The sequence below is a fragment of the Trichosurus vulpecula genome, chromosome 1, assembly GCF_011100635.1.
Source record: "Trichosurus vulpecula isolate mTriVul1 chromosome 1, mTriVul1.pri, whole genome shotgun sequence".
Classification (NCBI taxonomy): Eukaryota; Metazoa; Chordata; class Mammalia; order Diprotodontia; family Phalangeridae; genus Trichosurus; species Trichosurus vulpecula.
In genome coordinates this window covers 445,937,077-445,962,444 of record NC_050573.1, presented here as the reverse complement: position 1 = coordinate 445,962,444, position 25,368 = coordinate 445,937,077, and the positions used below count along the sequence as shown (strand labels likewise).

General features: G+C 41.3%; 1 protein-coding gene across 1 annotated transcript in view; it reads left to right on the top strand.

Annotated features, from left to right (window-relative positions):
* The window catches only part of MAP1B (microtubule associated protein 1B), a 126,059-nt gene extending 107,197 nt beyond the window's left edge, over positions 1-18,862 (top strand). Inside the window, exons 5-7 of the mRNA XM_036764284.1 lie at positions 1,440-7,968; positions 12,633-12,871; positions 14,323-18,862. Of these exons, the coding sequence (XP_036620179.1) occupies positions 1,440-7,968; positions 12,633-12,871; positions 14,323-14,478 (6,924 nt within the window). The 3' untranslated portion in view covers positions 14,479-18,862. The remainder of the gene's footprint in view (positions 1-1,439; positions 7,969-12,632; positions 12,872-14,322) is intronic.
* The last annotated feature ends 6,506 nt before the right edge of the window (positions 18,863-25,368 follow it).

Here is a 25,368-nt window from a genome sequence, read left to right as displayed (position 1 = left end):
CAAACCCTAAGAAAACAATATTCAGTAGAAGTATGAGCCAGGGAAAGCCCTGCTCCATTCAAGAAAAGATAAGGGTTCAGACTAGCATTGTTTTGGGAAGCCTAGAAACCAAAGGACATGTTTTTATTCTTTGCCACTTCATCATTTGTTATTGTGAACCGAGGATTCCTTTCTAGTCTGATAAGATATCCGAGCTGGTTTCTGAGTCTTGCTGAATCCTGGTCTTAAGATGGGCCCCTGACTCCTAACTTCCTAGACAAAGTCCATCAAGCTTGTGTCTATAAATCTGGCCTTAGGATAAAAAGAAATCAGCTTTTTATATTAAGCCACAATCTATTTTGTGGACTCCTTGGTTCTCTGCTTGCTGTGGAGCTATTGTGGAGGAAAATCTAGCCAACGCGTGTGAGCCATTGGACCAAATTTCATCCTCGTCCACTCACTCAGCTTCCCCCAAAATAACAGGAGACAATTATGTTTGAGCATCATTTTCATATTTAATGAGCAAATGAAGAAAGAAATTATTTTGACATTTAATTTTAAAATTGTGTAACTGCTTTAATAATTTCTGCCTCAACATTTGTACTTGCAGAGCTGTGAACATTCAGCTGTTGTCTTAGACTCTACTGGGCAGACTACTCCCTGGGAACAGGGAGGAGGCACGAGAAAGAGAGAAAATAAATCTTGGTAAACTCAAAAAAAAATTAAAAAATAAAAATCTTAATAAGATCATAGATAGACAGCTGGAAGGAACCTTTAGAGAACAGCTAGTCCAAGTCCTTCATTTTATAGATAAAACTGAGGTCCAGAGAAAAGTGACTTGTCCAAGGCCATACAGGTGGCACAGTCAGGAATCAGACTTAGATTTGATGACTCCCAGTCCTACGCTTTCTGCTGTGCCACATTCATTTTAAAATTTAATCATTTTGGAGCAGTGAGCATCTCCCTATCACCTAGAGAGTAGAATTTGGTAGCGTCTTACCTACTGAATTTTGAAAGAAGCCCTGCTTTTTCTGTTAAAAAAAAAAAAAATATATATATATATATATATACACACACACACACACACATATATATATATATATGGCAACAAGTGCACAGAGTGTGTGTGTAGTATATACATATATATGTATGTGTGTGTATATCTATATACGTGTGTGTATACATGTACATGCATATGTGTACACACACATGTATATACATACTTTTATTGCTTAAATCTAGCCTATATTGTGGAACCAAAGGGAAAGTTTTCTGTTGGTGGCAAAATGACTTGTCAAAGCCTTCTCCTTTGACATTTAAAAAGGAGAAAATAGGTTACCTCATCATATGCCAATTCATCTCATTGGCTCTGTGTCAGCATCTTGTTAACTTAAGATGATGATGATTCATTGATGACATTCACCTAAATCTCCTTTCTATTCTTTTCCCCTTTATCCCAGATTGGGGAATTACTGAGTACCACCCATCCTGCCAACAAAGCCAGCCTAACCCTATTCTGTCCCGAGGAAGGGGACTGGAAGAATTCAAACCTTGACAGACATAACCTTCAGGACTTCATCAATATTAAACTCAACTCAGCTTCAATATTACCAGAAATGGAAGGACTTTCAGAGTTTACTGAATATTTATCAGAATCAGTGGAAGTCCCATCTCCCTTTGACATACTGGAGCCTCCCACATCAGGAGGATTTCTGAAGCTCTCCAAACCCTGTTGCTACATTTTCCCAGGGGGCAGAGGCGATTCGGCGCTGTTTGCTGTCAATGGATTCAATATGCTTATCAATGGAGGATCAGAAAGAAAATCCTGCTTCTGGAAACTTATTCGACACTTGGACCGGGTGGACTCCATTCTACTCACCCACATTGGAGATGACAACTTGCCAGGCATCAACAGCATGCTGCAGAGGAAAATTGCTGAACTGGAAGAGGAACAGTCTCAGGGTTCCACCACCAACAGTGACTGGATGAAAAACCTGATCTCCCCTGATTTGGGAGTTGTCTTTCTCAACGTCCCTGAAAACCTGAAAAACCCTGATCCAAATATCAAGATGAAGAGGAGCATTGAAGAGGCTTGTTTCACTCTCCAATACTTAAACAAGTTGTCCATGAAACCAGAACCTCTCTCTAGAAGTGTAGGGAATACCATTGACCCTGTCATTCTTTTTCAGAAGATGGGAGTAGGGAAACTTGAGATGTATGTGCTCAACCCAGTCAAGAGTAGCAAGGAGATGCAATACTTCATGAACCAATGGACTGGAACCAACAAAGACAAGGCTGAACTAATCCTGCCAAATGGCCAAGAAGTAGATATTCCCATTTCCTATTTGACCTCAGTTTCTTCTTTAATTGTGTGGCATCCAGCAAACCCTGCAGAGAAAATCATCCGAGTCCTGTTTCCTGGAAACAGCCCCCAATACAACATACTAGAAGGACTGGAAAAACTCAAACATTTAGACTTCCTGAAGCAGCCCATGGTCACCCAGAAGGATCTCTCTGGCCAAGTGGCTAGTCCAGCAGTGAAACAAGTAAAACTGAAACAAAGAACAGATAGCCGGGAAAGCCTCAAACCTGTTGCAAAGACACTTGCCAGCAAACCAGTTAGAAAAGAGTCTAAAGAAGAAACACCTGAAACAACAAAAATCAACCAAGTGGAAAAGACACCCAAAATTGAAAGCAAAGAAAAAGTGATAGTGAAAAAAGAGAAACCAGTAAAAACAGAAGCCAAACCTTCAGTGCCTGAAAAGGAGGTTTCTAACAAAGAAGATCCTTCTGTGGTGAAGGCTGAGGTGGCTGAAAAGCAAGCCACAGACGTCAAACCCAAGGTCACCAAGGACAAAATTGTGAAAAAGGAAGTGAAAGCAAAATCTGAAGACAAGAAGGAAGAAAAGGAAAAGCCAAAGAAAGAGGTAACTAAAAAAGAGGAAAAAATTCCTCTCAAGAAGGAGGAGAAACCTAAAAAGGAAGATGTCAAGAAAGAAGTCAAGAAAGAAGAGAAAAAAGAACCCAAGAAGGAGACAAAGAAGGAAACACTATTGAAAGAAACCAAGAAGGAGGTGAAAAAGGAAGATAAAAAAGAAATCAAAAAAGAAGAAAAAGAAATCAAAAAAGACATTAAAAAACTTCCTAAAGACACAAAGAAATTATCTACTTCTGTCTCTGAAGCCAAAAAGCCCACATTGAAGCCTAAAGTGCAGAAGAAGGAAGAGCCCATCAAGAAAGAGACTACTGTCACTGGAAAGCCAAAGGAGAAGGGGAAAATTAAGGTGGTTAAGAAAGAAAGCAAGGTCCCTGAAACCACAGCAGCTGCCATTGGCACAGCCATGACAGCTGCCGCTGTAGTAGCAGCCACTGGAATTGCCACAACCGGTCCTGCCAAGGAACTCGAAGCTGAGAGATCCCTCATGTCCTCCCCTGAGGACTTGACCAAGGACTTTGAAGAACTAAAAGCTGAAGAAGTTGATGTTCTCAAAGAGACCAAGCCTCAGCTAGAGCTAATAGAAGATGAAGAGAAACTGGCAGAAACCGAACAGGTCGAAGCTTATGTCATCCAGAAAGAAACTGAAGTCATTAAAGGTCCTGCTGAATCTCCCGATGAGGGCATCACCACAACTGAAGTGGAAGGGGAATGTGAACAGACCCCTGAGGAGCTGGAGCTAGCAGAGAAGCACCGGGAAGATGACAATGAAAAGTTTGAGGATGAAGGAACAGGTTTTGAAGAATCATCAGAAGCCGGAGATTATGAAGAAAAGGCAGAGACAGAGGAAGCTGAGGAGCCTGACTATGAAGGTGACGAAAATGTGCCTCTGAGCAGTGCCAAGCATGGCACAGAGGAGGCAAGAGCACTCGATGAGGAAGAGGAAGCTGAGGAAGACATGAAGGTTGAGGCAGATGGACGTGGTAAGGAAAAAAGGGAATCTCTGGCAGGTGGTGATGAACGAGCCGAAGAAGACATGGATGAGATCATTGAGAAAGCAGAAGCTGAAGAGACAGAGGAGGAACTAGATGAGGAGGAAAAAACAGAGGATGCCAGAGATGATGACTATGAGATGGAAAAACATCTAGCTGAGGAAGATTACGTGATGGCTGTGGTGGACAAGGCAGCAGGGGCTGCTGATGCTGAGGATAAATATGGCTTACTCCTCACACCAAGCAAGCAGTCAGGAGCCCAGTCTCCAGCCAGAGAACCTGCTTCTTCCATTCATGATGAGACTTTGCCTGGTGGCTCAGAAAGCGAGGCCACCGTTTCTGATGAGGAGAATCGAGAGGACCAACCTGAAGAATTCACTGCTACATCAGGCTACACGCAATCAACCATTGAGATTTCCAGTGAACCCACTCCCATGGATGAAATGTCCACTCCTCGAGACGTGATGAGTGACGAGACTAACAATGAGGAGAGTGAATCTCCTTCTCAGGAATTTGTGAACATCACCAAATATGAGTCTTCCCTGTATCCTCAAGAATACACCAAGCCCAAGCTTCCTGATGCTTTCAACGGATTATCTGATGGGTCAAAGACAGATGCCACTGATGGCAGAGATTATAATGCTTCAGCTTCTACTATCTCACCACCTTCATCAATGGAGGAAGACAAATTTAGCAGATCTGTTCTACAAGATATTTACCATTCCAGTGACAGGGACATGAAAACCACTGCTATGCTAGAAATCAAAGATGACTCATCAACAGTTTCAGATGAAAAAATTAGTCCAGCCAAGAGTCCATCACTGAGCCCAGCTCCTCCATCTCCAATAGCAAAAACACCCCTCGGGGAACGCAGTGTGAACTTTTCTCTGACCCCCAATGAGATTAAAGTCTCAGCTGAAGCTGGAGCCATCCCCAAATCTCCTGAGCTACCTCAGGAAGTCCTTGAAGAACACTGTGCAAGCCCAGAGGATAAAACACTGGAAGTTGTTTCTCCATCTCAGTCTGTCGCTGGCAGTGCTGGCCACACTCCTTACTACCAATCTCCCACTGACGAGAAGTCCAGCCATCTTCCATCAGATGTTACTGAAAAGGCACCATCTGTTCCTGTAAGTTTTGAGTTTGATGATGCCAAAGATGAAAATGGGAAAACCTCAGTAAGCCCTATGGATGAGCCAGTGCCTGACTCTGAGTCTCCAATTGAGAAAGTCTTGTCTCCTTTACGCAGTCCTCCATTGATTGGATCAGAATCTGCATATGAAACTTTCCTGAGTGCTGATGTCAAGACCTCTGGCAGACACATTGAGAGCCCTTTAGAAGAAAAGATTGGAAAACAAGATTCTCCATCTCAAATAAGTCCTGTTTCTGAAATGACTTCCACTGGCCTTTTCCAAGAGAAACAAGATGAGAAAAGCACTGAATTTATACCAATAAAGGAAGACTTGGGCCAAGAAAAGAAAATGGAGGATTTTGAAGCTGTAGGTTCTCAGCCAGGCCTGACTTTGGATGAAAGGAAATTAGCAGGAGATGTCTCTCCTACACAGATCGATAGCAGTCAATTTGGATCCCTTAAAGAAGACACCAAAATGTCCATTTCTGAAGGCACCGTCTCTGATAAATCAGCGACCCCTGTTGATGAAGGTGTAGCAGAAGACACCTACTCCCATATAGAAGGTGTTGCTTCAGTTTCCACAGCTTCAGTTGCCACTAGTTCATTTCCAGAACCAACAACTGATGATGTGTCTCCTTCTTTGCATGCTGAAGTTGGCTCACCACACTCCACAGAGGTGGATGATTCCCTTTCAGTCTCTGTCGTACAAACACCTACTACTTTCCAGGAAACTGAAATGTCTCCATCTAAGGAAGAATGCCCAAGACCAATGTCCATTTCACCACCAGATTTTTCCCCTAAAACGGCCAAATCCAGAACGCCAGTGCAAGAGCATAAGTCTGAACAGTCTTCAATGTCTATTGAGTTTGGTCAGGAGTCTCCTGAGCAATCTCTGGCAATGGACTTTAGTAGACAATCTCCAGACCATCCTACAGCAGGCATGAGTATGCTCCACATATCAGAAAATGGACCGACTGAAGTGGATTACAGTCCTGACATGCAGGAGTCCAGTTTTTCACATAAGTTACCAGCAGCTGAGGAGCCATCCTATACCCAAGATAACGATCTTTCTGAGCTCATCTCAGTATCTCAGGTAGAGGCTTCCCCATCTACTTCTTCAGCACACACCCCTTCACAGATCGCTTCTCCTCTCCAAGAGGATGCTCTTTCGGATGTCGTTCCTCCCAGAGAGATGTCATTGTATTCTTCACTGGCCTCTGAGAAAGTGCAAAGTCTGGAAGGAGAAAAGCTTTCACCAAAGTCTGATATCTCTCCACTGACTCCAAGAGAGTCATCTCCTTTATATTCACCCAGTTTTTCAGAATCCACCCCGGCATTCAAAGAAAACTTATCCACTTGCCGGAGTCCTTCTCCATCTCCATCAGTGGGTACTTCCTCTGATGACACCTATGCCTTCCGTTCCTCCATGTTATTTGATACGATGCAACACCATCTATCCTTGAATAGTCATCTGCCTTCATCTGGCACAGAGAAGGAACAAGAGGGGAAGAAGCCTGATGATTACAGCTACACCTATCAAAAAACTGAGAAAACCACCAGGTCTCCTGATGAAGAAGGCTATGTGTATGAGACATGTGAGAAAACTTCCAGATCATCTGAATTAGGCAGCTATTCCTATGAGAAGACAGAAACAGCTACAAGGTCTCCACATGATAGTGGCTACTCCTATGAGACAATTGAAAAGACCTTCAGGGTTCCTGAGGGTTGTGGTTTTGCCTGTGAAATTATAGAGAAGACCAGAAGGACTCCTGAAGAAGGTGGATACTCCTATGAGACAAGTGAGAAGACAACCAGGACCCCTGATCTGGGAGGGTATACCCATGAAAAGACGGAGAGGACTTCAAGACTCCTAGATGACATCAGCAATGGCTATGATGATTCTGAGGATGGTAGCCAGACACCAGGAGACTCTACTTACTCCTATGAGACTACTGAAAAAATCTCCAGCTTCCCTGATTCTGAAAGTTACTCCTATGAAACATCCAAGAGAACAAGCCAGACTCCCGAGTCTCCCACCTACTGTTACGAGACAGCTGAGAACATTACTAGAACTCCCCAAGCTTCTACCTACTCTTACGAGACATCAGACCACTGTTTCTCCGCAGAAAAGAAATCTCCCACACAAGCCCGTCAGGATGTTGATTTGTGTCTCGTGTCTTCCTGTGAATATAAGCATCCCAAGACAGAACTCTCACCTTCCTTCATCAATCCCAACCCCTTAGAGTGGTTTGCCAGTGAAGAACAGACCCAGGAGTATGAGAAACCCCTCACTCAAGCTGGAGGGGGCCCACCACCCCCAGGAGGAAAGCAACAAGGGCGTCAGTGTGATGAAACCCCTCCCACATCAGTCAGTGAATCAGCCCCATCTCAAACAGACTCAGATGTTCCCCCCGAGACGGAAGAGTGTCCTTCCATCACAGCCGATGCCAACATCGACTCTGAAGATGAATCTGAAACCATTCCCACGGACAAAACTGTCACATACAAACACATTGACCCACCCCCTGTTCCAATGCAAGACCGAAGTCCATCCCCACGCCACCCTGATGTCTCCATGGTAGATCCAGAGGCCCTGGCTATTGAGCAGAATCTAGGCAAAGCTCTGAAGAAGGACCTCAAGGAAAAGACAAAAACAAAGAAACCAGGTACAAAGACCAAGTCTTCCTCACCTGTTAAAAAGGCCGATGGGAAGTCTAAGCAGTCTGCTGCCTCTCCCAAACCAGGGGGCTTGAAGGAATCTTTAGAGAAGGTCTCCAGAACGACTTCTCCAAAGAAGAAGGAATCCGTAGAAAAAACAACCAAGACTAGTGCCATGCCAGAGGTCAAAGCTTCTCGTGTAGAAGAGAAGGATAAGGAGGCCAAGAATGCCACCAACACCTCCACATCAAAGTCAGCAAAGACTGCAGCTGCAGGTGAGGCGAGAGAGGCACTGTTCCAAGCTTCTTGATTTGGGGCAGAAAGATTACATTTTTAACAGAAGTTAATGTCCTCTACCTAGAACCCTTGAAGAGACCTTCACTAAACACCCACACATGCCCCATTCACCCATGACAAAAAAGCCCTAGCCTGATGTCCTTCAGTAGACCCTGGGGGAAGGGAGGAGGAAAACAAGCATTTATCAAGCACCTACTGTATGTCTGGCACTAGGCTAGGCACTTTACAAATATTATCTCATTTGAACATTATCCCATTGGACTAGTTCAACATAGAGATGTGTCATTGAATGTCTTAAGATGGATTCTGTGTCCGTAACATTCTGATGCACTCTGCTTGCACTCCCTCATCCAGGATATCTGAGACTGCTTCAATTAGAGCTTTGGATCTGTATGGTGGCTAGCCTCAGGATTCCTAGAAATAGGTCTTGAATGTGGAGTGAGGACTAGGCATTTGTGTGTCCTAGGCAAAATCTGAAAATAAATGTCCCCTTCTGCCCATTGATAGCTCTGAACCATCACCATGATAATTTGGGCTTACACTATAACACACACACACACACACACACACACACACACACACACAACCATGGAAAACAAAAATCTGATTCCCCCAGTTAGAATCCAAGCTCCATGAGAGGAAGAGAGATTGTTTTACTTTTCTGTTTGTATCCCCTCTGTTTAGCATAGTGTTTATCCTATAGTAAGTTCTTTTTCATTCATTCATGGAAATATATATATATATATATATATCTATACACACATACACATATATATATACATATATGTGTGTGTGTTTGTGTGCATGTGTGTATATACATATATATACATACATACATACATACATACATACATACATATATACACACACACATAAAATCACACTAAGTGGCCTTTCTCATTGTGCCCTCTTACACTCCAGGCTTACCTTGCCTAGCCCTAGTCTTGGCTCTGCTTGGGCTTATAGGCTCTAAAGCCCTACCCAAAATAATTGGTTTTATACCAAGCCAAAGAATGAGTCTTTTAGGCACAAGAGATTTTTTTTTTAATGCAAGAACTTTGGGGAATGAATTACCAGACTAAAGTCAACTCACTAACTTGTCAACTCAATGTCTTGTCATCTACCATTTTCTATGGCAACTGAGTCCCAGCCAATATTCACTAAGTATTAATTAAGGAAAATTCTGATAAAACAACCTTTCTGATCCAACTCCCTTTTTATGAGTCTCTAAATAGAAATGTAGAAGGCTAATTATGTTTAAAGCCTCACTTCATTAGAACTCCTAGATATTTCTGGTTTCTGGGAATGAATCATATTCTGGTCCCTTTTTCCAGACATATTATGTCCCCAGAGCTGCCCTTGGCTTACTGGAAAGGCCACTCTTGTGCCAACTACCTATAGTGGTTCTGAATATTAAACTTTAATACACTGACAGTAGATTACATTAATGTTTTCCTTGTATATTCACATATTTAGTCAAGATTTTTAAGTCCTAGTACATACAAATGAATGAAAATTAACAAAAACATGTATGTAAAATACTTTACAAATAGCATGTCCTATATTTATTGGAAAAAATCTAGCAAACTTTTGAGATTCTAAAGTTTAGGTGCCTCTTAAATAAGGGAAAGTCCCATGCTACAGATAATTCTTTTTTAAAATACAAAGAATCAGCTTCAAGACTCAGTCCAAATCAGAATAGTCCTTGATCCCAGTGAGACATGTACATTCGTGCTCCACAAATTAAAGTCCTTCATGTTTAAACAGCCCAGTCCCCTGAAAGACAGCCCAGAATTAATGAAACCCACCAGATTAACCCCTCAGCCTGAGAAACAGTGACAAGCAAATTGGCTAAAGATATAAAAACAAAATGTACTAGGTGTGTTTTTAAAAATATTTAATTTGCTACTAGTAACACTCATGCTACCAGTTTAACAATATTCTTTGAGTCATTTAAAAGGATAATTTAGAGGTCAAGTTTTAAATGGAAGCTTTTGATGTGAATGAGCCCATCCTGTACGAAGGTGCTTTTCCACTCATTTAATAGACTTATTTCTGAAAAAAAAAATTTTGGTATTCCTTGCATTAAAAATACCCTAAATCCTGTCCATTTTCTCTACTGTCACTGGATATTTCAACAAGATCCATCTAGTCAGGGCTGCTGGACTTTACTAATAACATAACAAAGTAATTCTTTGCAAACATGTCTATTTTTTGGAAGATAAGTCATGGGGTAGCCAGCTGAAAGGTAGACAAGGCCTGTGAAGAAAAGTCTTTGACTGTGGCTATTCAGGACTAAGGGACTAACTATTTCACTCAAATAGCCACCATTGAGTTTTAAACATAATTGACTGGCTTAATGAATTCCTTGGTGTTTCTGTTTTTCCACTTTGGAAGACATGGCCTTTGTAAGTCCCATGGAGAACATAGGAATCCTTCAGGGCAAACTGCACAGTTTTCATAAAGTTGAAAAATATAGAATATAGTTAAGTGCTTTGAAATATCCTAGGGCCAGCCCTATTAAGGTTTCAACCACTTGAAACATTTCTCTGTTCAGAGGTTAATTGTCAATGCCCGTGTGTGCACATATGTGATTTATCCTTACCAATGGTGTGATGCATACTTTATTTTAACTGATTTGACTTGAATGTTAAATACCCAATTTAACCTCAGACTTTTGTTAGCTCCCCTCTCTAGCCACAAGCAGGTTTCCAAAGATGCCCCGGTTGGTTTGCTGGCCTTTTCAGATACCCTTCAAATGACCTAGTTCAATACGCAGGAGTATATTGCTCTCCTTGTATGTGCACACATGAGCGATATCTCCCAGCAACTTGGCCTGCCCATTGACTGGGGTGGGGGGGAGCTAGTGAGAATCTGCTGAAGCAGGTGCTTTTTATTTTCTTTTTGTCAGTTAACAAGTATTTATTAAATGCTTAGCATGCACCAGGCACTGTGCTAAAGCCTGGAGAAACAAAGAGAGGCAAAAACAGAGTCCCTGCCCTCAAGGAACTCATGTTTTAATGGTGGAGACGATGCTTAAATAACTAATTATCTGCAGGATAGAAATTGAGTAGGGGTAGGCGTAGGAGACCCAGAAAGGCTGCCTGCAGAAGCTAGTATTTTAGATTAGTCTTGAAGTTAGAGAAACTGCTATGCAGGGATTTCTGGAAAAGCTGTTGGGAACTCTTGGTAGTTTTTATCAGGCAAAAAGTCTCTTTCCAGGCTTGTGCTTAGCTGCAGCAAGTTCCTAACTCCTTAGGGAAGCAGACAGCCAAAGACCTCTGCCAAGATGGTTTCCGTGGCCCCAGCTTCTCAAGTTAGTGAGATAAGGCAGTACCCCAAACCAGACAGCGCTGTGGCTGCTTCAAGGAGTGATCCCCCTGATCGGTCTGGATTTGGACTTTGGGCCTTTCTGATGGAAGGTGTGAGGTCTGGATAAAAGATGTCCCTCACTTCCCTCAGTTGGGTATGGCCCAGTTGGCTAAAGAAAACCTTCTCCCCTACAACCTTACAGAACGGTTACAGTTTAGCTTTCCAACACTGTCTGAAAGGCTCACTGCTCCGGGGACATGGGGCCAACATTTATCATGAATTTTGGCATATGATGTTGAATGAGCTCTGGAGATGGGAAGGTAGCCAGATGTCTCAGCTCCATCACCCCGGTTCATCTCAAGCAGTGAGATGAGGTTACACAAAGAAAATTGCCTGTCATGGATGGGCTAAAGGAGAAAACCTAAACACCCTCATTGCATCTTGAATGCAAGGCTTTATTGCCATTTAGGGGACTGTGTCTATGGAGAAGTCATCCTACTTTCTTATTTCTCATATTGAAACAATACACAAACTATTTTTGCTTTTTCGGTATCCCTGCAAGCATTGGTTCTATGAGGGAAGGGGGAGAAGGTGGTCACTGGTGGGAAGGCCTGGACCTGTGATTTTATTTCTATAAAGAACACCTTGTATGGAAATTTCCTTAATAAATATGGATCAGCAACTCACCTGCAATTCACAGTCTTACAGAGTTGTTGGGGAAACTGAGGTTAAGGGATTGGCCCAAGAGTCACAGGTCCACTATTTGTCAAAGGCAGGATTTTGACACGGGTCTTTTTTTTTTTAATTTATGGAATAAAACAGTCATTTCCATAATGTAGTACCATTAAAAAAGATGATTACATATGAAACTGTAAATCTACTATGTACAACTTGCTATTCCTTTCAAATATATGACAAAATTATCAGGCAAATTTCTTTTTTTTTTCTTCCCTCCCCTTCTTCACCCTGGAGATGGCTACCGTTAGACATATGTATATATGTAAAATTATTCTATATATATTTCCATTTATCAGTTCTTTCTCTGGACATAGATAGTGAATAAGTTATTTTGACTATTATAAATACCCAAATTAACTATAAAGGATATATGAAGAAAGACACTAGTCTTTCCAGCTCCATGACTGCTCCCCGACCTCCCCCCCTCCACCTTTTAACCTCTTTCTGGATCCATTAGGGGTGGAGGGAAAAGAAGGAAGAAAGAATGATGTGTGCATTAGGTATCATTGTAATGAGTAAAGGGTAGTACGATTATTCTATGGCTTACTTCAAACTGGTGTGACGTATACCATTCTGTGTTTACTTACCCAAGGATCTGGGCCTACCAAGACAGCCAAGTCCTCAGCCGTGCCTCCAGGACCTCCTGTGTATCTGGACCTTGTCTACATTCCCAATCACAGCAACAGCAAAAATGTCGATGTAGAATTTTTCAAGCGAGTGAGGTCATCCTACTACGTGGTGAGTGGAAATGACCCTGCAGCCGAAGAGCCCAGTAGAGCCGTCCTGGACTCCTTACTGGAAGGAAAGGCTCAATGGGGAAGTAACATGCAGGTAACTATACAAACACATTCTGATAAACTGTATTCCCCCTGAGAGGAGTGAATAGGATGAGAATTACAGAAACTCTTAAGTGATCCACAAGAACCCTGCTCCAACATAATGATTGCAAAGTGGTGGATCCAAGGTTTGATCCAAAGAAGTTAGTTCTTTGGTACAAAGAAGTTAGGAAAGGACTTTTTCTGAAGTTCTGCTTTTTTTTCTTTCTGCCTGTATTTATTTATAGTTTTCAGCATTCACTTTTATAAGATTTTGAGATCCAAATTTTTCTTCTCCTTTTCCTCACCCCTTCCCAAGATGGCATGCAATCTGATATAGGATATACGTGTACAATCACACTAAACATATTTCCACCTTAGCCACATTGTGAAAGAAGAATCAAACAAAAGGGAAAAACCATGAGAAAGGTTAAAAAAAGAGAGAGAGAAAATAATATGCTTCAATCTGGATTCAGACTCCATAGTTCTTTCTTTGGATGTAGATAGCTCTTCTTTCTACTCATATCATATTCACACCCACAAATCTTTATAAAACTGGTCCCTCTCCAATTAATGGATACTATTGTATGGATCAAAATCATGTTTCTGCATGTTTCAGGAGAACTTCTGGAGAAATGCCTATACCAGGGGTGGGGAACCTGCAGCCTCGAGGCCTTCCAGGTTCTTGGATGCGGCCTTTCGGCTGAGTCCAAGTTTTACAGAACAAATCCTTTTATTAAGGGGATTTGTTCTGTGAAGTTTGGATTCAGTCAAAGGGCCACACTTGAGGACCTAGAGAGCCACATGTGGCCTCGAGGCTGAAGGTTTCCTACCCCTGGCCTATACTCTTCTGGACTTCCTAGTCCAAGGCAGAGATCAATTATTCTACAAACATTTTTTAAGCAGCTACTATTCTGGGATAGAAAGACAAAGATAACATAGTCCCTGCCCTTGGGGGGGAGGGGGGCTTATGTTCTGCTGGATTTGTCACATGCTGAATAATTTTAGATTTATTAGAATCAGAAGGAAAATAGAGGGAACCTTTGGTCTGAGGTTAATGTCTTAGCCAGATTTAACCAGTGGATATACAAGAATGTGATTCCCAAAACCCCATAAACTGAATTGTTTTCAAGGTTGCAATAGGGAAAGACTGAAAATTTTACCCTGCCTTATAGAACTCTTTTCTCCATAGCGGAGAAGTATAATGAGATGACTATTGCACTTTAAATAATGAGATTTTGTTTTTAACTTTTGTTCCCCCTCCCCTTCCCCTACCCTGAATGAATGAATGGTGACTTTTGTGGGTGGGAGGGGGGCTACCTCTACCAGCTTGCAAAGTGGGATCCTCAAAGCCCCGTCACCTTTTTTTGAGAGCCGAAAACCATTTGTTGAGGAAGCTACCACTATGTTCTCTCCCTCATTCCTTATTGCTGAAGCTATTAAAGGCTGTCTTCTTTCACCCTTCAGGTGACCCTAATCCCAACTCATGACTCCGAAGTGATGAGGGAGTGGTACCAAGAGACCCACGAGAAACAGCAGGACCTCAACATCATGGTTCTGGCGAGCAGCAGCACTGTTGTCATGCAAGATGAATCCTTCCCCGCATGCAAGATTGAATTGTAAAAAAAAAAACAAACACAAACAAAAGAACACAACGCAACCTTTAAACTTTGTTTCCAGAAATTCTTCAATTTGAAACCACCTTTTCTAAAAAAGTTAACCCATTCAATTCAACTGCTGGACTATTTACCTGCCAAATGCTATACTGTGTCATGGTGATACAAGTCACTAATATTTTTCAGTTTTTGCTGATTGCTAAAGGGAAGTAACAGTATTCCCAAAATAGGGTTCAAATTACTGCAAAATTACAAATCCTGGCTCATCTCCGCTGAACGTTTTAGAAACCATGCACTAGCAAACCCAACTTGACTTCTGCCAGGTAGAGGCATTTGTCTGAGAGAGAGAGAGAGAGAGAGAGAGAGAGAGAGAGAGAGAGAGAGAGAGAGAGAGAGCAGAAGAGAAAGACAGACAGTGAAAGAGTGAGTGCTGGCAAGATAGATACACAGAAAAAGAGAGAGGGGTAGGGTAAGGAGGAGAAAGTCACAAACAATTAGGTCTGCATTTGTCTCGGGCAATAGGTGTATTTACTTCTGCAGTTTACTTAGATTATCACAAGCAAAGCAAGTTTTCAATTTATATGAGTCTGAGTTCTCAAAAAAGGGTCTTCACTTACTAAACTAAGTTTTCTGGAAAACAAACAAACAACCCACAACAACAACAACATGAGGAAGGGAAGTGACTCTGAAGGGACGTGAAATCTTCCCATCCATCTTACCTATTCTAGTTTGAAGTCTGCATACTGACGTAGCATAATAATCCTAGGCTGGACCCACAAGTAGTTGGAACCCCATTCAGAACTCTCAGAACTTTTCTTTTAACTTGCAAATAGGTTGGTCTAAGGCATGCTCCCAGTGTCCACCACTTAGTCCACTCCGAATCACTCGACCTGCATGTGTGAACACCCAAGTCAACAGCCAATTAACTGAAGCAAAATACCAAAGCAGTTGGGAGTACATACCTACGGTAGACAATTTGCCTTAGAAAGTGACTTGAATGTACAAAGATACTTGACGCACTTATTTTTCAACATGAGACAGCAAGTTTATAAAACGTCTGTGTAGGATTATAGATACACCAGTCAAAGGAGTGTGAGTGTGCACGTGTGGTATTAGGAGCCGATCTGATTGGTCCAACAGCTTGGTGCTATGAGTGACCAGTATGTCGATGGAACACCACCGGCTCCACATCAGTGCACTTCAGCCCCTCACCCCAACAAGACAAGCCTTTTTGAAAGCTTCTTTTATATTACAGCGAGATCAAGCCTGAAGTGGCATCAGTGACCAGAAGTGGGAAACGTAGTGAACCATTCTTAACCGTATGTTGACAGAGGTTCTCAGCGAGTGTACAGTATTTACCTTCCTTTGTCTTTCATTGGCTTTTTGTTTTCAGTTAATTTCAGAGCAATTACGGGAACAAGTGTACAGAAGAATTTTTTTTTTAGCTATGTGTGAACTTTTCATAGATGAACTTTTTAACACAAGTTTTTGTTTACAGGAAACTGCAAAGAAAAAAAATGTCAGGTGAAGGTAATTTTATTTTTTTTTTAAAGAAGTCTTGTAAGACAAACAAAAAACCCCCTCAAAAATGTTGTTTGAGGTTTTGATGAGAATGAAGTCTGGTTTTGCAGTCATGTGTTGATGAAAGCCCCTGAACTGCCAGGAATAATGGTTCTTTCTCTACCACCCAGTGTCACATGCCCCCTCCCCGCCCCAACAACATTTAAATTTAAGTGTTAGTGATATTTGAGAGTGGGAACCAACAGGACAGGTACGGCACTCAAGAGTATCTGATGTTTTACTTCTTTCAACACCTTCAGCAATGAGATGAATGAGCCAAAATACATTTAAAGAACCCAAGCAAATTTTTGCTTTGGCATTTTGTTTCTTTAAAAAAAAAATTTAAATTAAGAGCAGTTAAGTTCACAATTCCTACAGAATCATAACCTAGAACAGGGAGATAATTTCTCCCATCACAGCCATTTGACACATTAGTTTGGGAAGCTTGATGAAGGTCAAGCTAAGGTTCAGGTGAGCTATTGGGGCTCCCAAATCTGAAAAGAAGGATGCTTTTATTAAAGAAATTGTGCTGCTCTGCACAACTCACATTTCCTGCAGACTCTAAGGTCCACTAAGTAGCTGAACAATGACCTCATTTTATTTTCCGTTTGTTATTTATTTCAGAATTAACATTGTTAGTTTATTTTTGTTTGATAAGGTGTATGTTTGCACTGCTAACTTTTATGAGGGTTTAAAAATGTGCTTCAGAGCCCTTTCATCAAGGGCTCATGCAGTCCACTTAATGCTGTGAATTAAGTTTTTCAAATGTTTAATTTAAAAGAAATTAATATTCTATTTTTGTTAGATTGTCTCTAGCAACACAGCCTTTATTTATTACTCTGTCTCTTCAAAATCCTTTAAAAAAAAAAACAACTCAGAATTATTATGGAACAAAAAAAAAAACAACCCCACATACGAAGGGAATGAATTATGAAGAAAATCAAATTTGCTGAGTTCATAATTGTTTTCTTAGAATTTATTGTACAGGACAGCTTGTGAAATGAAAGAAAAAACACTTTATTACTTAATTGATTAATAAGAATTCTGCCACTGTCTTCTGCAGATAAGATTCCAAATTGAGCAAACTTTCTGCCCTCTTGCCCACTTGAGAACTCTTTGGTAGTTTTTATCCGGCAGGAGGTCTAGTTATGGTGGGAGCTTTGGCTTATTTGTTAGTTTTGCTTTTAAGCAAATGAACGTATATTTTGGCCAAATAGCAGTCCATTTTCCACTTCTAGTATATTTTCTTTTTTGCTGCTACAGAATTTGAGAGAGAAAGAAAGAAAGAGAGAAAGAAAGTAAAGGACGTCACTGATCAGCTGGCTTTTTCCTATAAAATATTGTAATTGGTTCCTCCATCCACCTCCATTCTAAACGACGGTAACAGCCTGAGTGTTACAAAGTAAACCAAGGTTGACGATGGGATAGCTCTTTTTGCCCCAAAGCCTTTCCTGCCCGTGTGAATAAGTTTGCTAGTTACAGACCTACCCACTTCTTTTAGCACCAGTCATCACAATGTACTGTGTACATTCATGGTGAGCTCTGTAAATCAGCACAGATTTCTAGGAGCATGGTTTATATTGATTCCTACACTTACATAGATTCAATATTCAGTGCAGAGCACACTCACTTTAAATGACGGTATTCCCCTTGACAACATTCATAATCACGACCTCGGTGGTAGTACTCTGGACAAAATTTGATGGAGAATGAACATTAGAGGTTTTCCATTTCCAATGTGAATCAGCTCTTTCCTTCCACGCTCTTGCCCATGCATGCTTTTTCAGTCTTGTGGTGGGACTGGATACATTGACCCCCTCCAACACCATCTCCATGGCATTTAATTTTTGTTTTTACTTAACATAGATCCCATGGTGTATATGAATGTTTTTAAGTGTCTCCAATAGTTTACACAATTTAGGAGCTTTCCAAGGCTCATTCCCTAAGACTTTAATCATTTGGTTAATGGTGTTTTACAGCCCCGTACCCACCCCATATGTCCCCCCCAATAAACCCACAGCACCCCAAAGCTGCTGTGCTACTTTAGAACTGCTGTCTTGCCTCTATTTCAGGCACCTGTCCCTGGGAGGTTCTTGCTCAGTGATGATATTGTGAGAGTTCTAGTATTTTTTTTTTAATTTAGTAGATCAGAAAGCGGTTCTGTTTACATTTGAAAGGAACTGTAAGCTTTGATCTTTTAACTGAACAACACACCAAAAGCGATCTAGGGATGAGCATTTCTTAAAATGCAATTATGTTATTCACCTGGTATAAATTTAAAAAAAAAACAACACAACTAACAAAAACCAACCTGTTTGTTGTAACTTCTGCTTAAGAGAATTGACAAGGCAGCACCCACGAAAAGTCGGAAAACACAACACAACACAACATAACACAAAAAGCTTCTCTGTACTAAAGTAGTTTGGCTCTCTGGATGATGAGAGGTACTGAGGATATATGCATTCAAGGCTGGGCTGCCTGAACGGCGGCAGCACCACTGAGGGCGGCTATGGTGAGATGTCCCTCCTAGGCCGTCGCTGCCTCTATTGCCGATCTCAGGAAGAAAGTCTTGAGCTGGGCTGAGAAGCACCTCACACACTCCTCTCTCTTGTTCTGAATGGTGTTTGTGTCGGTCTGCAGCTGTGTATGGTATTATGTCTTATAATCCTGCATCACTCTATTCTACCCAGTCATATCTAATGTAGAAAATTAGTTTCCAGTGAAAGTAATATGTAGTGCTTTTATGACATTTGTGTGCAATATCCCCTCTTCCATTTGATGTAAAGGAAACAAACTCAGTTCCACAATAAAATACAAAAGTGGTTAAAAGATGTTCTATGTGTATGTGTGTGCATGTGTGTTTTATCATTTTCGTATCATTGACTGGTTGGTTGGACGGGGCTCTGCATTAGGAGGAGGAGGGGGCATAGGTTCAAGTTCCAGCCTCATCATTGGGCACCTGGACAAGCCGCTCCACCTCTGGGCTTCCACATCCTTAAGTGAAGGGTTTGGATAGAATCATCCTTGAAGTCTCCTAGAGCTCCAATATTCTCCGATTTAATCAATGACCCAGTTTCACAAAGCTTAAGGATTTGTTACCAACAGTTTTCCAGATTGATAACCCTGGTCCTTCTCAGAGTACACTTGTCTATAAGGACTTGGACAGTAGCTAAAACATGGTCCAGTTTCTACTCTGGGATCCCCATTACCGCCATTGTAAACAAGTGTGGTGGTATCTTTAGTGCTATGGAATGTCTGCCATAAATAAACTAGTGGGCCTATTGGGGGGGGGGGTGTCTGCTAGGAAAATGGATAGAATTAAAAGAAAAAAAAAAGATAATCTCTCTATTGAAGCAGGAAGAGTAGGGCTCTAGAAGGATGGTCATTCCCTAAAAGCCACTCAGGAGAGAAACAAAATGGTATTTTCTCCACAGCTGTTTCTGGGAAACATGCATTCAATATCATTGAACTTTTTTTCTTCTTTGGGAGATTTTTTTTAAAAAGAGACAATATAGCGTAACACTAATAACCACTTACGCCACGTGTGTAACACTAGAATTTCCGGAGTGCTTTGGACACAGGTCTCAGTGTAAACAAAAAGAGCCCTGGGCTAACCTACAGACCTAAATTAGTCTCAGCTCTGCCAATAAGACAGCTGTGCGACTTCAAGCAAGGCATTTCTTCTCGATGGGCCTCAGTTTCTTCATCTGTAAATATGGAGGGTTAACATGCCAGATACTGGGCTAGGATCTGGGGATACCAAGCCAAAACTGAAATCATCCCTGACCTTAACCAGCTTTTTGGTTTTTTTCCTTGTTGGAGGGTGGGAGACTAGGGATACAGAGAAGCAAATACAAAGTAATTCCAGGAAGGGGAAAGCACCGGACATGCCTCTTGTAGAAGGAAGCACCTGAGCTGATCCTGGAAAGAAGCTTGGAATTCCAAGAGGCAGAAGTGAAGGAGGGTGTGGGGAATGTCATTGATTCTACCAAGTAATAAAGCTCTGGAATCATAATACAAATGTAGGATATTACTCAAACTCATTTCAACCTCTATTCTATTGAGATGCTTTTTCCTTTTACAAAGTGCAAATGCATTTGTGGGAACATGGAAGAGATGAATTGAATGCCTTGCAACAACAAATTGAATGCAGGGAATATCCATTATCCAGCAAAGGGGAGAGGATGAGTTGATTGCTTTCCCTTTTCCCATATTCATTTGTTTCTCTAAGGGTGAAATTTATGGTTAGAAACTATCATTTTTTGTTCCTAATACCCCGTTGAAGGCAAATACCTGGATGAAGAAATTACTATTTAATCAAAACATTTCAGACCACAAATTAGCAGAGTATGAGCTCTAAAACTCACAAAACATGTTTCTACTTTTGAAGGATGTCAAGGAATTAGCTAGTTTAGGCAGTTTTCCATTGCTGCTACAATTCCCAGAATTTAGCATTTCTTAATATTCCCATAAGACATCCTGACTTTTACACTGCATTTATAGGCACTGTAACATAGAAAGTCAGATCCTTTCTGACCCTTGACATTGACATTACCACTACCACACCTCCACTTCCCCGCAGTCTTACTTTGATTGACCACAGAATGAGAGAGAACTTGACCCCTAATGGATTTAATTGCCATCTCCATGCTGATGGTTCCCAAATCTGCCTATCCTGCCCCAGTGTTTCTGCTGACCTCCAATCTTAAATCTCCAGCTGCCTTTCAGATATCTCAAACTGGATGTTCAGTAGACATCTTAAACTCCCTATTTCCAAGTGAGAACTTATCTTTCCCCTAAACCCCTTCTCCCTCCAACTTTCCTTACTACTTACAACAGAGGTATCCTCTTTCACAACATAGGTGTCACTCTTGACTCCTCATGATCTCTCATCCCCGTATCCAAGCTGTTGCCAGGGAGTGGGATTTGTTCTGTGAAGTTTGGATTCAGTCAAAAGGCCAAACTTGAGGCTCTAGAGAGCCCCGTGTGGCCTCGAAGCTCCAGGTTCCCCACCCCTGTGCTAGATGCTGGTGGTATGAAGACAAAACAAACCATAGCCACTGCCTTCAGTAAGCTTATACTCTCCTAAGGGATACAATATGTTCACAGATAGGTAAACACAGGATATATACCAAATAAATACACAACGATGGTGGCAGGGCAGCCAGTAATAATTGAGAGAGTTAGAAAAGGCTTCTCAAAGGCACTGGTACTTGAGCTGATCCTCGAAGAAAGCCAAGCATTCTCCGACTAGACCAATGTGTTGATTTGTTTTGCTGGCATATACATATTTGCCACAATGGAAAGTTTCTACTGGGGATGGGGGCAGAGGAAGTGGTCATTAGGTCAATGAATAGTGTGATAGGAGAGAAAAAAGGCAGCAATAAAATATCTCTTCTTAAATACACAGAAGAAAAGTGCAAAGGGGAACAAAAATGGAGGAATTGTATTACAACATTGTTAAACTTAATACACTTATATGTTTCTTTTTAAAAAAAACCATAAAAATTCACAGCTTGTTATACAAGCCTCGGTCTTGTTCCTTTTATGTTGAAATATTAATGTTTGTAGATAATTAAGTTCACAATAAAAACATTCATTTTAAGAAACAAGTTCTTTGCAAACCTTAAGAAGAAAAGATTTGGCCACTGAAATTACTCAGTCTGGTGCATCATTCCTTTCTTTTGAGGTGTTGGGGTTGAACAGGTTTGCAGAAAGCAATTACGCCACATCTTGCTGCTCATGTGAGCTAGTACAGACTTTTAACCCTAGTTACCTAGGTCCAAAATTTTTTCAAGACAGTCTGAAATTTCTTCAGACTAAATGGCATTTGATCCTACATATAATTCTCTCAGCTCCTTGGGAAGGACAAAAGAGACTCTACAAGACAGGGTGGGTAGGTGGTACAGTAGATAGAGTGCTCGGTGGGGAATCAGGAAGACCTGAGTTCAAGTGCACCCTCAGACACTTACTTAGCTGTGTGACCTTGGGCAAGTCACTTAACCTGTTTGCCTTACTTAACTGTAAAATTGGGGATAACAATAGCACCTACTTCTCAGGTTTAAATGAAATAATATTGCACAGTGCCTGGCACATAGGTACAATGTAAAAGCTAACTGTTATTCTCATCATCACACATGGGTGATGGAGGAGTGTAATGCTGGAGGGTTGGCCCTATAGCATTTCTATCTGTTGTAGGAATTTGTTTGGCAAAAGTCCTTTACCAGCTATAATTGGAAAGGGTAGATTCCCTTCAGCCTTTCCCTTCTATTGCCACATGTTCCTTAGGAACGCTTCAGTTCTTTCCCTTTTTTCATTCATTCATTCATTCAGCAATTATTCAGTAAGTAACTTATGTAAGTATGCTTATTTAGTAAGTAACTGTGCTAGGTGCTTTGGGTCACACAAAAACAAACCAGTCCCTGATTTCTAGTGAGGGGGGAGATGATGCCTATACTGATAGATAAATACAAACTACGTTCATCTGATGTAAATGCCAGATTTGTGAAGGAAGGAATCATGGAGGGCCTCCTGTAGGAGGTACACCAGGGCTGGGCACTGAGGGAAGTTAGATCTCTTGCTGCTCACAGTAATCCACCACTTGCTTGAAGTCTCTGCTCTGTACCCCTTTGGGAACTCAAACAGCTAAAGAAACATTCCTATTCTTGACCCTGGTACCCCAGGAGAAAGTTGGGGGGGAACAGAGAGCCACATAAGCCTCTACCGTCATCCAAAGGGTATTTCCTTTGGAGTCAACATCATATCACTAAGCCAAGAATGTCTAAAGACTGCTCTTAGCCTTGTCCTTCACCCTCACAAGATGACAGCCCTTATCTGCAAGGAGGGCATACCCTCTGGCTATCCCCCATGCTCCCCCTCCTCCACTCTGACTACTGACCTCCCTGGCTTCCTTTAAATCCCAACTAAAATCCCACCTTCTATAGGAAGCCTTCTCCAACGCCTCTTAATTCCAGTGTCTTCCCTCTGTTAATTATTTCCTATTTATCTTGTGTATAGTTTGCTTTGTATATATTTGTTTGTCTGTTCTTTCTCCCATTGGACTGTAAGCTTCCTGAGGGCAGGGGCTATTTTTTTCTTGCCTTTTTGTATCCCCAGCACTTAGTATGGTGCCTAGCACATTAACACATTTATTAAAGCATTAATAAATATGTATTGAATTCAATTAATTTCAATAAGCATATCAAGTACCTACCAAGTGCAAAGCTCTTCAGGAAAGATAGCAGTGTATGAGGTCTCTGTTTTTAAGAAGCTTACAGTCTAGTAGACAGGCCTGCCGTGATTTCAGACTAATGTCATGCTGCTGTGCTTTTCTAAGCCTCTCAGTTCCTTGAAAGGTTACAGGACAGTAGATAACCATGAAGCAGGAAGAGGCCTCGAAAAGCTTTCTGGTTCATCTGCATATTCTAGGTGCAACCTCAAACCATCCAAAGCAGGGAGCAGTCATGTTTCTAACAATCTTTAAATGTCAGGTGCCAGATCTCCAAGACTCTCCAACTTCCTCAGTAACTCTTTCTAAGATCTCACTACTCCAGTCCAGAAGGCTTTCCTCATGTTTGAGCTAAATTTCTTCACTATCTCTATAGTCTATTATTTATTCTCAAAAGTAATGGAAAGGGGGCAGAGGGGGCAACTAGGTGGCACAGTGGATAGAGCACTGGCCCTGGAGTGAGGAAAAACTGATTTCAAATTTGATCTCAAATACATGTTAGCTGTGTGACTCTGGGTGAGTCACTTAACCCTGATTGTTCCCCATACCCCCTAAAAAGTGATGGAGGACAGCAGATACTTTGCTAACTGAATGGATTCCACTCTTCAGACAATTTTCAGTTTTCCCTTAATTTTTCTTTTTTTAGGCTTCAAATTAAATCAATATCTACTTTTTCAATGCCTACTCTGTCCAAGGCGCTAGGCTAGATACTATGGTCATTTCATGGATCACTATGGATGCTATTCTATTTTTCTACAACTGGATTAAATAAGTGTGCAGGGATGTGGCCACCTGGAAGATGTGGAATACAGAAATGATTTGTAAATTTCTGTCCTTAAGAGGTATTGTGACATAATGGATGATCATTAGATTTGGAGTGAGAAGACCTAGATTCAAATGGCATTTTTTCTACCCAACATCTGAATGACCTTGTAGCCATCATGCCACCTCTCTAAGAGGTCACAGTTTTCCCATCTGTGGAATAAGAGGATTGGACTAGGTGATTACTCAGATTTTTCTAACTCTAAATCCTCTTTACTCTTAAAATTTATGTACCTCTGAAATCTGGCAGAGCCACCAGATAGAGTGACAACTCATTTAGTGTGAATTAAACCTTTTTCCACCATCTGACCAGTGCTAGACTGGTTTATCAGAGATTCTACTCTATCCTGATTTCTTCACTTCCCCTCCTGCCTTGTCATCCTGGAGATAGCTGTGCCTGTAGCTTTCTCTTTTTTAAAAAAATATTTTTTTCATATTTTATTTTTTCTAATTACATATAAAAACAATTTTTAACATTCTTTTTTTTTAAATTTTTGAGTTCCAAATTCTTTCCCTCCCTCCTCTTCCCTCCTCATTGAGAAGGCAAGCAATTTGATAATTATACACATGCAGTCACGCAAAACGTATTTCCATATTAGTCATGTCGTGAAAGAAATCACAGACCAAAAAAACCCAAGAAAAATAATGAAGACTTTTTTAAAAAGTATGCTTCGATCTGCATTCAGACTCTATCAGGTCTTTCTCTGGAGGTAGATTAGCTTTCTCTTTTGACTGATAGCTCAAACCCTGACTCAAGTCATCCATTTCATGAGGGTCCCAGACGGTGCTCTCTTCTTGGCTCCACACTTCATTCTCTGAACTTCTCCCCCTCCCCACCAATAGCCTCGGTCCCCCACAGCTTCCTAGCTCCCCTTTATGGATTATCTTCCCCATTAGAATGTATGTTCCTTGAGGGTAGAGACTGCCTTTTTGGGCTTGCATCTGTACCTTAATGCTTAGTACAGTGCCTAGCTCTTGATAAATGCTCTGCCTGTTTATCTGCTCCTTATCTACTGTCTTTGGTTAATTCCATTGACCAAATATGACTGTGACTTAAAATGGGGCCAGTCTCATCATTTGGTTCTCCATGCAGTCCCCTTAGCTTCCCCCTCTCTCTTCAGTGGCCCATTATTAGATGTCACCATTCTACCAATACTGTGATAGACAGCGTCACATCTGTATGGTATAGGAAGAATGCTACGTAGGGCTTCTGTGTCTCTAGATCCATATCCCGAGTCAGGAAACCATCCATTCCCTAGAATGGCCCAGCTCTGTGATGAAAGACAT